The 14,869-nt window shown below is 39.0% G+C and overlaps 1 protein-coding gene across 9 annotated transcripts in view; it reads right to left on the reverse strand.

The window, feature by feature from the left end:
- LAMA2 (laminin subunit alpha 2) overlaps positions 1-14,869 on the reverse strand; it is a 474,663-nt gene that overhangs the window by 61,593 nt on the left and 398,201 nt on the right. For all 9 annotated transcript variants that reach the window (XM_054023114.1, XM_054023113.1, XM_054023109.1 and 6 more), the window contains 2 exons: positions 5,461-5,577; positions 1,818-2,000 (listed from right to left, as the gene is read on the reverse strand). In XM_054023114.1, the coding sequence (XP_053879089.1) occupies positions 1,818-2,000; positions 5,461-5,577 (300 nt within the window). The remainder of the gene's footprint in view (positions 1-1,817; positions 2,001-5,460; positions 5,578-14,869) is intronic.

Raw genomic sequence — 14,869 nt, forward strand, 5'->3', positions numbered from 1 at the left:
TAATTTTTAACTTGGTTATACGGTCACAACTAGGAAAAATTTTATCCTGATCACAAGTTTCAGATTATCCCATGTGCAATAATAATTGTGATTAAAATATTTTACAGAATATTAGCCACTGCATATATTTTCCCATCTCTCAGATGAACTCCATTAGTTCACATAAGGATCTCATCTCCTCTCCCCCTTTCCTTGAGTTCTAGAACGACTGAAATTCCCTCCCACATACAGCCATCCAATAGTCCCACAGCTTTCTCAATCTCCCTCAACCTCTAGAAGATCTGTAGAATAAAACATTTGACTTGCATGGCAGCTGGTGTCCAGGAAGGAGAGTCTGTGCGGCTGATATAGTAAGGGGGCAAACCAGTAATAAGAAGGCAGCCTCAAAAAGTTTGGATAAGGTCCAAACAGATATCCAAATTTTGGATGTTTATCCAAACTGAATAAAGATATGTAAGGTTTACCCCTTACTAGGCACAAGACACCAGGTTCTTGAGAAAAAACAAGAGCTCCTATGTTAATCTCTTTCTCCTCACTTTGAGATAAGGCATATTGTTTATGGTACATTCTGCGAGAATAATTTAAATCTTTAGTTCCATTGTTGCAGCATTTAAAAATGTAAATGTTCTAATGCAGCACCAAAATGTAGCACTATGAAAAAGCTCTTGCGGTAGGCAATGAGGCAGCAGATACTGAAAAATAGCTATATATATATATATATATATACACACGCACACACACACACACTCATGCATTATATATAGTATGTATCTGATGCCTCATTGCCTAGACAATGCCTATATAAACACACATACACACATACTGATTTCTGTAGGTAAGGTATAGAGACAAGAGAGAAACAAAAGAAAATATTGCAAGATAATATTTTTAAAAAGTGCAAAACACAAAAGCCAAGTAACTTACAGGACAGGATTTGTTTGGAGAAACTCATTACCCACAGCCAGAAATACACAACTAGAACTTAGTTATCAAACTCGGGCAGATTTAAACAGGATAAACGGGTGCCTAACTGCCAATCTGATCACTCATCCACGTGACCTAATTTAGGCTTCCAACTTCAAGTGACAGATCCTTTTGTTTTTTTGTTTCTGAGTCAACATGTTCTTGAACACAACAAATAGTATTATATCTAGGATTTATTGAACTATACAGCATGCTGCAATTTAAATTGTTGAACTTTATCCACTAAACACAAAGGGTCTTCCAGTGAAAATTCTAACACAATCATCACTATATGATAGCAGGAGTCACTTCAATGCTAAAATACATCCAATCAGCTTCACTAGACGTCCCTTTTAATTATTGTGCCTCAGAACTGCCTTTATGCTCTATAAAGAAGACAATGATCAATACAAAAGGTGTCATTAAGTGTATCCCTAACAGAACTCATTAGCTAATTAACCTAGCACAGGGAAGGGAAGCTTTGATGAATCTAGAGATGGAATCTCCAATCAATGATAGCTTCTTTGATTCTTCTCCCGCCTCCATCCATTTAAGGAATAGTTTTTGGAGCAAATATATCCACTAGGTGTTCATTCTGCTGATGCTAGACTTTCTTCCTATGTTACCAGCAGCAATCCTTTAGATTCAAAGGTTTTCCCATCTTTAAGGCCTGTATAATAACATGGAGGCTATACAAAAAGATTCCTATTACAGCAGTGTACTCTAGTAAGATCATGTACTGAATTGTAACAAAAACTATACTGATGCACTATAAATCACATCATGGCAGCAGGGAAAGATCTTTCTTTTGAGGGGATGAGGGGGAAAGCATACAAACAAAATAAAGATCTTACTGTTCTTGGTGGAATCTTTCACAACAGCATTTGTTTTGGCCACATCATCTGCACATTTGCTGTAGTTGTTCTTTAAGCCAAGAAGGTTCTGGTTGAGGTCTTTAATCCTAGCCAGTACATCATTTGCAGTGGCGTTAGCTTGTCCAGCTTTATCTTTAGCTGCTTGCACTTTCGCAGCTGTATCTGTGGGCAAGAAAGGTTCAAAATGTCAGAGCAGTCGTGAATACAGATGGCGGAATCAGACCCTCTGTCTTTCTTGACCTGACAGTTGCATCTTTAAAAACAAAAACAAAAAACCAGAATACCCAGCCTTGTTTAAATGTAGAGAATGAAATATCTTCTTAGCCAGATTAATTTTTCTATGGAACCTTTCCCTGTGCTAGGAATATCTGATTAACCTTGAGAATGAAAGTGATGATCTTCAGAACCCATGGTATGAGGGAGCACTTTGATGTGTCGGTGAAGACAGTACTGAATATTAATCTACATGATCCACATAACTCAGCTGCTGCTCTATAGTTTATGGTTACTTTGAAGTACAGCTGAGTGAAATATTTGTGGTAATAATATTTTTCATCAAAATGTGGCTCCTGACAAATTATCTGAACTTCTATGAAACTGAGCATTTTTTCCTTTTGCAACAAAGTTCTGAGCGAGATGATTTTCAGTGCTAGGTGTGAAAATGCTGTGGAAGCTATTAGATATTGTTGATTAGGAAAGGGGACAGCTCAGTGACTAAGGCACTAAACTGAGGCTCAGAAGATCAGAGTTCAATCTCCCGTTCCACTACAGACTTCCTGTTTGACTTTAGGCAAGTCACTTAGGCTGCAATCTGGGAGGAATTCTGCTTCTTGAGGAAGGATACTGCCCAGAGCACCCTCTGGGTGAGCTGGTTCTGAAAAGCCAGCTTTGCTTTGGAAATACAATTGAACCCTTTAATACAAGTATTATTAATAATATTTTAAAAGCAAAAGAGTGGGATCTGATTATTTCTTTCCTTATTTTTCCCCAAGGTGTCTGAATGTATTCCTTCTGACCTTCCTTGTGTGATAGCCACCTTAGAATAATGTAAATTCAGGCCACTGTGTTGCTTTAATTTGACATTTATTCACTGCATACCTTGTACTTACTTTTCAGCACACTTATAAAATACACCCATTCCTAAGCATGTGGGTCCTTGTCCTAAAGTGAACTGCCCTCTTACTTTGATTCATGCTGAGCTACCTTTTTGTGTGTGTCAAGCCTGAAGTATTAGTTCAGGCCATTCTGTTTTGTTGAATCTTTGATGAGCCAGGGATATGACTAGAGCTGTTTCCTTGTTAATTCCCCTGTTTGATAACCAATTTACTACATTTTCCTGTCTTTGACATTTATTTGCTACAGATTTTAGTCTTCGTTTGAATCATATTTACAAAGCACGCCATTCATGCGTGTGTGTCCTTGTCCCAGGAGCAAGCACACTCTAACTCTAATCTACATTGCCATTGATTGCATACTTCATATTTCTTATGCTTTCTTCACATTTAGTATTCTGAGTCATAAGGGCGACGGCCTTCTGAGATCCATTCTGCTTCATTGAGACATCTATCTGCACACAGGCACACCAGTAGCTATTGCAGTAGCATCACAAAATTAACTAAAGTGCACATGACATAGCACAAAAACTCGTGAATGAAAGATTTCAAGGATCTGGGTGAATAAAATAGAATATCCCCAGTTACGTGAAATCTGGAAGATGCAAAAATGCATGAAATGAATTGGTGAAAAATTTTGCACGGAGCTTTGTGTGCAGTTCGTACTTCGAGAATACCTCAAAATGGATAGATTACAACTTTTCTTTGGTGCAGATTTCCAGGGCATTTTTTCAGTTCATAACAACAATAAGCAGTTCTTTAGAGAGAACAGGCATAGCAAACTACATTCTGAAATAGATGATAGAGCTTTTTTGTTTACTATAAACAAACATTCAGTTTATAAGTGTCCACTATAATGAAGGTATAATGTATTTCTCTGTCCCTTACTAGCATCACAAAAGGTATCAAATATATGGAGCTCTTGCATACTAATGAGTATGAAAGACTCTTTGCTATTAGTTATAAAGTACAATAAGTTGCATAGCACTTTATGATAATAGAAGAAAGCCTGTCCTGGTCCTGAGGAACTTATAATCTAAATAAGACACAGCACAGCAAGTAATGACAGAAGACAACGGTCTAAGGAGATGTGGGGAATGGAGGACACATACAACAAATAAGGATCACACAGTTTTGTTTCTGAAGTTGTTGAGTTTAGTTCTGATTTTTATCAATGTTGTGTTTTACTCTTACTATTACTTAATATTATTTTTCTTCCTTGTTCAGATTGGGAGAAGAAGGTCAAGCATGACAGTAGGAGCAGGTGACATAGCAGCAGAACTCAGTGGTGGACAGTTAATGAAGGAGGTGAATTTTAAGGAGGGAAAGTGAGGACAGATGGCACACTGGAGCAGAAAGGCAGTTACAGGGACAGGGTCAACATGCAAGAAGTCATGGAGGCCCCAGTGTGAGAAAAAAAGAGAGGGTAACAAGGTACAGCGTAGGATGTAAAATGGGATGTCGAAGGAAAAAAGGGAAACAGGGCAGAGCAAGGACAAAGTTGTGAGCCACTGAGATGCTGAGGATGACACTCTTACGCTATTTTAATAATAATTACTAGAGCAATCATTCATTCAGAGCTTGTCTACATTGGGAAGTGATTGTAAAATAAGTTAAGGTGTGAATTAAAAGTGCAAAAGCAATTCCACACTAGCTCCCTGTGGACATTCTTATTCTGCACTAAAAATGCCCTTGTACAGTTTAGCTTAATCCATGAACTCTTCAAGTGGAATAAGTGTCTATATGGGGACCTAGTGCAGAATACTTATTCCACAATAGCTATTCTGAGCTATTTCCCCATGTAGACAAGTCCTAGAGCAATAGTTCGTTACTGTGAGTATATATTCTATTTCTGCACATATCAATGTTTATATATAAAGAAGTGCATGGCCATTAGTGTGGGAAACACAATCATTTATTTAATTCACAAATGACAGTGCTGGGGAAACGATATACTATTTACAGAAACTACCATGATTCACTGTTGACTAAGTAGTATTCTAAAGTATAGATGGACCAAAATGACTCGTTCATTTGGGTCTCTCTAGATACAGACTCTCTGGAGTCCTTTAGGCAATTTGAGATTATTATTTATCCCAGGTCTCTTTGAACTGTTTGTTGATGCCATCATCTTTGTTCTTACCATTCTGGGAAGCACCGTTCTGAAAAGAGGTACTGTCAGGAAGGACTCACAGCTTCTGGAAAAGACGGAATGGCTAACAGGATGCCATCACTCCCTTCCAGAAGTGGGCCATTTGAGAATGACAAAAACATGGCAGCCCCTAAAAGTTCAGAATGCAAATGAACACCAGGCATTTGTGTTCAGTTCAGTTTCCCTCTCACACACAGCGTACATTCATTGTGAAAAAGAGGCACTGTGGCTGAAATAGCAGCCAATGGATGGAGTGTATGTAGACGAAGAATAACACCGATATACATTTTTTTAAAAGACGCAAGATGACACAGTGAAGCACAGCTGAGCCCAGTGCTTTAGCACTTTTTGTACTTACCATTAGGAATGGCTGCCAGCTTTCCAAAGGTGTCATTCAAAGCTCTCAGGAGATCAGAATTCTTTTCATCAGCATTTTTCAACCTGTTTTGCATACTATTCAAGTTATCCCCATTTTCTGCAGAGAGTACACATACAAAAAAGCTTTAACTTGTTGTTTTCACTATGCTGTGTTTATGTAACACAGACAGACCCTGGTCGTCAGCAAGCAGGCTCAAACCTGGGACCTCTGAAGCCTAGTGTATGAGCCTCTATTGCATGAGCTAAAAGCCATCTGGCTATTAGCCAAGCCTGCAGCAGCCTCATCAATCTGTAGCTGGTCTAGGTGCCATTAGACAGGGACAGAGTGCCGCGCCAAGCAGGCCTGGGTTACATTTACACCTTCATTTGGTATGTATGGTAATAAAACAGACCATGAATAACCCATTTGTCATCAATATACATATATTTAATTAATTTACTAAGTTACTGCAATGAACATATGTAACACTCAGTTCCAGGGTTTACTAATGCTATCGTCTGTATTTTAAAGGCACCTAATTCCTTTGTATCTAAGTGCTTGATTTCCTTAGACTACTGTATGGTGATACGTGGTGCTTATAGAGGGATTTTATTAAGGCTCTCAAAGCACTTTTATGTACACAATGCTCCTGTAAGGTATGTATACAAAATAAGGCAGATAGAGGTTAAATGGCCACCCAGTGAGTCAATGGCAAATCGGGCAGAGGACCCAAGAAGCCAAACTACCAGACCTGTGCTTTAAAGATAGGCTACATTAAACTTTTCTATGATAACCTCACAAGTTCTTCTTCAGGTGTTTGCCCTGGACCAATGGTTCATCCATTTTGTGTGACAAAACAATACAATCAGGGTAGTGTACTATCACCATTAGCATGTCTATTTCCCAATTCTTGCTGGACTTTCTCAAAGTAAGGCAACAACCGCTGATACAATGTCCAGAGAAAGGGCATGAAACCATATTAGCAGCATCATGATCAATATTAGGAGGCTACATCAAGAAAAAGTTATAATGAAATATGCAGATTGATTTTTTGGGGGAAAATTTGTTTGTAGATAAAAGCATATATCAAAATTTGTTTAAACTGAAAAACTAGTACAAATCAGAGGAACAGTAATGTGATAATCAGTACATGAAGGATGAAACTGACATTATCCTTCACAGATAAGTCGATATTCTTCACAAACTGTTTTGCATAACAATGATATTTTTGCTGAAACAATATGCTACATAAAAATGATTTTTCAGACTCTCCAGAGAGAGGCTCCAACTGAGGTTATTTAGAAATCTTTATTTCAAAAAGTCCAGAGTAGAGTTTGGGAAAGAAAATGCCAGTTAAGTCTGAAAACACCTATTTGGGGGGGACATTTTTAATCACTTATTCCCGTTGTTATGGAGCTCTTTGGAGCTGAAGAACAGAGAGGTGGGAATTTCTTGGCTCCAATGCACTCGCTGAATCAGAATAACTGATTGAACTGATAGCGGAAGACAGAGAATAATTTGTAGAAAAGGGGATGGGGTATAAACTCTAACTGTGACCTTCAAAAGTGTAGAAGTTGAGTGAAATTAAACACATCAGTACTTTGAATACTTACTCAAACAGATGCCTGTGGCATCTACCAGACTAGATCAAAGTCACCTTTCTGGTCTCCTGATTATAGGCTGACTAAGGGTCAAAAGAGCTCCCAGTGTGAGTTAAATTATTGGAGAGACTTGAGCAGGGCCGGCTCTAGCTTTTTTGCCGCACCAAGCAAAAAAAAAAAAACAAAAAAAAAAAAAACGGCAGCCGCAGGGAGTATGTGAAAGGTAGTCAAGGCGGCTCGCAGGGGGGTGAAGGGCAGCACCCGCCCACTCCCTCCGCCCGTGGGCAGCTAGGTGCTGCAGCCTGCTCGCAGCTGGGTGAGAGGGGCTCCCCCCTCCAGCCTTGGGGTTCCTCTTTGGTGGCTCAGTCGGGCTGGGCTCAGAACGGCGCGGGAGGCGGAGGCCTGTGCAGGCGGCGGGGAGTGGCATGTCCCAGGGAGCCAGGCGGCATGGTGAACGGCGGGGATCACTAGTTCCTGCCCCCCCACGCCGGAGTCTGTGCCCCTGCAGGGCTGGGCTGGGACTGGCGGAGCGCGGGGAGCCGGTCGGGGGCTCCGGAGCTATGGAACGGGCTGCCAAAGCAAAAAAAAAAAAAAGAACCATGGCAGAGCAGCCGGAATGTGCCTCCCCAAGATTGGCCGGAATGCCGCCCTTTACAATGTACCGCCACAGGCACGTGCTTTCTCATCTGTTGCCTGGAGCCGGCCCTGGACTTGAGACATTGGTGGCACAGACTGAAATATCTCATACTGCCATACCTAAGGTTCAACATCGAATTAAATAGTTTCAATGTATTGTCCCCTTTACCAAACTATTAGAAGAATTACTGTGTGAGCAATTTGACTCTATTATCTATGCAAAGAGTGTCGCAGTTGTGTCTGTCTCACATTGACCTGAAACAATTATTATTATTATTATTGTTTGTATTACAGTGGCACATACTGGCTTGGAACAGGTTGGGACCCCTCTGTTTGAGCTGCTATACAGAACAGTATAGTAAGACAAGAGGATTTGAAGAACTTTGTTAACTACTTTTAATTTTCTCAGTGACTATTACAGAATTCCAAAGATTTTTTTAAAAAGAGAAAGCATATTTGCTTTTCTCAGGACTGATGGGTATTAATTTTCCTGAATGTGGCTTGAGGGAAACCAGTCAATAGATTATAAAAGATTAAAATCTCTCAAAGATGAATGTGTACAGACAGGAAGACAAATTGTTATTTTTTAAAAATAAAATCTAAGAAAACTGTACATTACCTATAAAACCAAGATATGCATTTTCGTAGATTATGAAAAGGCTTGAAGATTTTTTGTAACTCTCAAAACTAGCTAATCACTTACTATCGGTGAATCAAATGATTTTGTGTGTCAAAAAATTCATATTTTCCTGATTTCTTAATTAACTGGCCAAGTGTATAGTATTCATTTGGATACTGAATATCTTTGGATAGACGATATACTCTATGCTTGAATCCCATGCGCTCTAATGGCAGCACAATAGCTGTCTCTTTGATTGATTGACCAATTATTGTAATGAATGAACAGATATGTATTTAGGTTTTTTATTCCTTTCCAGGCGATTTATTTGAACAGTATTAACATTGGCCTTATAAAGTGAGGCTCTTTTTTAGTAGCTTGCACTTTTTAAAATGCCTTTTTAAAAGTTGTATTTTTAAAAAATGGGAAGGAAAGAGAGAAAAAGCGCACACGCATCCACACAACCTCTGGGACAGGCAGTGCAACAAAGGGCAGAAAGAGAGAGAAAGTCACAGGTGGGAAAGGAAGGGGGCTGAGGGACAGAAGCCCCTGGAGCATGAGCAGTCATCCTGATGGAAGATGAAAAAGGAAAGGATTAGGAGCCGGCCTCAAATTGGGGGTAGCTGGGGAGCTGGTCCAAGCAAATCTATGGCTCCCTGAAAAAAAACATTTAACTACCCAGGTAGGGCCTGATCCTGCCAAGTGCAAAGCATCTTCAACTTATTGAGAGTTGGGGGCACTCAGCATATTGCAGGATCAAGCCCTTGTGCACTAGAGGCCCCCACCTATACCTCTTCTGCTGTTGTGGGAGGGGCAATGTTTGGGGGGCATGTAAGTGGGAGACAGTCTTGCAGCCCAAAATGTCTGCCTGAAATGTCAACCAAGGAAGAATCTGCTCCTCTTATTTAAGGTAGGAGGGTGGGGACTATTTTGGGCTGGGTGGAGCTAAGGCTTCACTCCTGGGAAGTGCCTCACATAGAACAGGAGGTAGCCTCTCTGTTCGGGCAAACTGTGGGAGACAGGGAGGTGAGTTGAGGCTGCAGTAAGCCCCAGGAAAGATCTTGTTTGAATTACAGTATAAAGGTTAACTTTGATGCCCAGGTGCCTTGTACTTTTAAGCACCAGATTCTGAAAATCTTAATCTCATTGAATAGTCAAGTCAGTGGGGCTACTAGTAAGGTGCTTCTAGATGAGAGCAAAAAGGCATCAGAACCTAGTCCTAAATTATCAGAGAATTTAGCAGAGCTAATTTCTTGTCTACTAAGATCAGCCTCCAAACAGTTTTAATTAGATCCATTTAATTTTCTATATTTGCCTGATATTTCCCCAATGTCTCTGGTCCCTTTTTGGAAGATCAGTGTGTATAATTTTTTTAATAATTCTGACATACTTTATTAATTTCAGGTGGTGTTTCTAGTAATTTTGGTATATGGTCTTAAATTGTCTCCTCTCCTCCTCTCTAGCCTGCCAGATCCAGAAATTATGCTAATTATTCCCCTTCTATATTTCTGAAGCATTGTGTTTCCAGACCTCTGTTTCCAGCTTTGTAACCATAGCATCAAACTAATTTTTATGGATTTTAATAAGTTCAGTCCCTCCGGAACTCCTAAATTTGAATATTCAAACTCCATCTGTTTAATATTTTTTCCTTTTAATTTATCAAATGCATTTTAAATTGTTTTCTTAGTATTAGAAGAATAAAGCCATAAATAAATGCCCTAAGGCAGTCCCTTGCTGAAAGGGAGGGAAGGGGAGGAGCTCCTAAAATCATTGTTAATGAGAAGTTCTCTTAAAAATTTTGCTAAGTAATAAAGTTCTTAAAGGCCATATTGGGAAATAACCAATCTATCATTCAGACAGTACTTTTTATTAAGCACTGAGCAGGTATGTCGTATATTAATCATGACATATACTGGTTTCATTTATCATGGAATTTTTTCCTCTCCTTTCAATATTTAGTACTGAAAGATGCTGGAGACCAAAATCCTTCAGTTAGCTAGTACAACATGACCAGCTGCAATACAAATTTGTCCACACTGCTCAGCTAACGTGCTTTACCTCTGGCCTGGGAGGAGTTAATGGGTTCATTCCTGTAAGATGCTGCGAACCCTCAACTCCCACTGAAATTGAGTTGGCTCAATGCCTTGCAGGATTGGTCCCTGTATACCCATTCAGTTCTTAGCCTCTGTGAGGGGGTTGCACAAGAACACCAATTAGTGCTGGCTGTGATTGTGTTTTGTGCAGTGGACACCTGTTCCTGTGACCTGGATTAAGATGGGCAAATCATTTTTATGTTTCCGTTGTTAAACATAGCACTAAGGGATAAAGCATTGTCTACTCATCAGAAAAAGAAACAAACATAAAGAAGTCATAAGAGCAAAACCATTTCCCCACATTTTAATCTGGCACCATATATGCCTGAGTATTGTAGGTGATTAAGGAGCTACATATAAATGGAGGATGATTTATCCATTTATATGTCTAAGGAATAGTTCAGGTCTCTGCAGATTTTATATATTGGGGCCACTGATTAATTGCCGATGACATGGCACCATTAAAATACCTTAACTTGGCTGCTAACATATATAGTTTTCTTATAGTAACATGGCCCAAAGCATGTTCTCAAGGGAAATTGTCTAAGACGCCATCATAAAGAACACATAGTTAAATGCATGGCACCAAAGAATGGGAAAGGAAGCTTCATTAGATTATTTTTAAAGAGTAGTTTTAAAACCATGGAAACTGCAAACACAGTAGCCAATGTTGGCTGGGTACCGTCCAAATTAGCTGGTGAAATTATATGTATATCTTACTGCTTCTATTACATTTGTTTTACTCCTTCGCAAATAGAATTCTTGCTCCCCACTGTCTTATCCTATAAAGAGGATTATGAGTCCCAAGTTAATTCTTTATCTACAGAATATGCAAGACAGTAGACAGGAATAAGCAGAAGAAATAGAGATGTAATGAGAGAGATGCAGCCTGTGTTGGTCAATCTTTACTAAAAAAACCCTGTATATTTAGTATTGATTGTAATGTTTGTACTGAAGAGTATGCTGGTTACCAAAATTAATACAGGAGCTAAAATCCACTTCAGGTAGGGACAAATTCCCTGCGTGAGATTTACCTGTACTTGTCAGAAGTGAAATGTTTTAGCTAAAAATGTTCATCTGTTGTTGGAGGGGTAGAGTCTCCTCAAGCTGTCAATTCTTAAACTAAAGAAAATGATGTGAGCTGGATTTCAGAGGCCACCTGACTTTATGTCTTCAGCTTAAAGGGAGCTTGTACATAATTTTACTTCACTTTTCATTGATCTGTTCGGACTAAACGCCATATTTAATCTCAAATCTGCACAAGAGCAATCATATTTTTAAAAATGTAAATTCAAAATTATAAGGAAGACAAATTGCTCCTGGCAAGCTGAGAATCTGTCAAGGTACAGACAGACAGAGAGAAAAACTGGCAGGCAGCTGCATTCACTCCCTCACAGCCAAATTCTCGAAACTCTGCGCTTAGGCAGAGCACTACAAATAGAATCTACTTCTCCCACCAAGTTTATTCCTTCTAATTCTCAGTCCCACAGAGAGAGAAATGACTAAACCTCCATTGTAATAGCTGCTGTCAGAAGTTTTGCTCTGTAAGGACTATTTCAGCAGTTTTTGGAAGTAATATATGGCATTTTTCTGATTAACAGCCATTTTATAACTAGCGTAATTGGCCACAAATCATGAGAATGTCATAATGTAGCAAGAAAACATTCCCATCTCCGTCATAGCTTAGGCCTGGCTTCCTGGAGGATAGATTAGTTGAGTGGTTTACGGGTTTTCATTACTTTAACTAATGTACTACCTGTAGTGCAGAGAGAGAAATTCTAAACTAATGATCACTTCTGTCTACCAGCTCTTTATAGAGTGCCCATCATCCATCTTTCACTTCTGTATTTCCAGTAGGGATTCTGAAGAAGGCAGCTAAGGAGGTTTAATTCTATTAGTTTTAATCTCAGCTCTCACTTTCCATCCCAGAAATGCCAACACATACAGGAGGGATTATGTTAATACCAGTAACATCATTATTTTGATGTAAAAGCAGAGGGAGGTGGGAAATCTGCTCACTGAACTTATTCTGCTGTATCTGCATTCAGGGCACAAATTTTAACTGATTTCTGCAGGGCAGGTGGAATTTGAGACCATATTTTATTATGTTCAGAATCCATGCAATGAAACATTGTTTTATGCCTCTACAAAGCAATTTTACTATAAATCGTTATTAAAGAATCCTAATGAAAAAACATCTGTTTCAGTGGGGTTGCGTGAGTGTAGATGAGAACCTAGTTTGTGAATTTATAAATGTCCCTTTCCACTTGAAATTGTTACACTATTTGCACTTTCACTTCTGTAAATTTTGATAGGAGTGAAACTTTGGTTGGAGTGTATTTTAAAACATCCCTTAAATATATAATTTATATTGTAATATGCTTTTTCAGGGCCAGGTGATATGCTTATATATGCATATGGAATTCACTCATATCTGAGACAAATTATGTCCTCACTTTTTCCTTTGAGCACAAGATGTCTTGCACTGTGAAGCAGTATCCATAATAAATGACTGTTCCAATATAGTTGTGTAACTTCTTCAGATAGCCATAGAGTCCAAGGCCAGAAGGGACCATTATAATCATCTACTCTGACCTCCTGTGTAACACAAACTATAGAACCTCCCCCAAATCATTCCTAGAGCAGATCTTTTAGAAAAACATCCAATCTTGATTTCAAAATTATCAGAGATGGAGAATCCGCCATGACCCTCGGTAAGCTGTTACAGTGGTTAACTACTCTCATAATTAAAAATGTACGCCTTATTTCCAGTCTGAATTAGTATAGCTTCAACTTCCAGGCATTGGATCATGCAATGCCAATGTGATGCTACATTGAAAAACCCATTGTTCTCCATGTAGGTTCTTAGACTGTAATCAAGTCACCCCTTAACCTTCTCTTTGTTAAGCTAAATAGATTTAGCTCCTTGAGTCTATCACTATAAGGCATGTTTTCTAATCCTTTAATCATGTTATGGCTCCTTTCTCCACTTTGTCAATATCCTTCTTGAATTGTGGACACCAGAACTGGACACAGTGTTCCAGAAGTGGTCGCTCCAGTACCAAATACAGAGGTAAAATAACATCTCCTAGATTCCCCTGTTTTAGGGTGACCAGACAGCAAATGTGAAAAATCGGGACAGGGGGTGGAGGGTAATAGGAGCCTATATAAGAAAAAGACCCAAAAATCGGGACTGTCCCTATAAAATCGGGACAACTGGTCACCCTACCCTGTTTATGCATCTAAGGATCTCATTAGCTCTTTCGGCCATGGCATAGCACTGGGAGCACTTGTTCAGCTGATTATCCACCATGATCCCCAAATATTTTTCAGAGTCTTCCCAGGATAGAGTCCTCCATTGTATCAGTATAGTCTGTGTTTCTTGTTCATAGATGTTTACATTTGGCCATATTAAAACACATATTGTTTGCTTGCACCCAGCTTGCTAAGGGATCCAGATCACTTTGTATCAGTGACCCGTCCTCTTCATTATTTACCACGCCCCCAATTTTTGTGTCATCTGCAAACTTTACCAGTGATGATTTTAAGTTTTCTTCCAAGTCATTAATAAAAATGTTAAACAGCATAGGGTCAATCCCTGTGGGACCCCACTAGAAACACACCCATTTGATCATGACTCTCCATTTACAATTTTATTTTGAGACTTATCAGATAACCAGCATTTAATGTGTGCCATGCTAATTTAAGATTGTTCTAGTTTTTTAATCAAAATGTTGTGTGGCACCAAGTCAAACACCTTACTAAAGTCTATATGTATTGCATCAACACTATTACCTTTATTAACCAAATTTGTAATCTCATCAAAAAAGGTATCAAGTTAGTCTGGCAGGATCTTATTTTCCATAAACCCATAGCATTAATTTTATTACCCTCCTTTAATTCTCTATTCATAGAATCCCATATTATAATAGTCATAATATATCAATCATTGTTATGGACCATGTTCCACTGCTTGTGGCACTGTGTATTCAAAATAAATGTGGTCATCAAAGTGGATGGGGAGAGATAGAGCCAGATCTCTACTGTCCCCTATACACAGGTCTTTGAAACAGGCCAACAGTGCATGATGGAGTAAACTGTACCCCAGAAAGGGGCTTACTACTTGAATGCCTGTGAGTTTAGAGAGATAGGCATCCTTCCTCCCTCACCTGACTATTTCCTGCTCCCCACTCTCCAACGGCTTGGTGGATCTGCACCACATGCTACTATGGGCTGCTCTCAAATTTCATAATATATAACAATAATAAACTATATCTTTACTAAATCTTGCAGTCAAGACAAACAATAGAATTTTATGGAATGGGCAACCAAAATGTACATCCAGCTTTACAAGGTATCAGTGCTACAAATGTTCACATCTCCTGCACTTTTAGACAGTAATAAAATGTTTTTAATTCCCAAAGAGAATATGATAGTAAAACATAATAAATGATCTCTTT

This window comes from Malaclemys terrapin, chromosome 3, assembly GCF_027887155.1.
Source record: "Malaclemys terrapin pileata isolate rMalTer1 chromosome 3, rMalTer1.hap1, whole genome shotgun sequence".
Taxonomy (NCBI): Eukaryota; Metazoa; Chordata; order Testudines; family Emydidae; genus Malaclemys; species Malaclemys terrapin.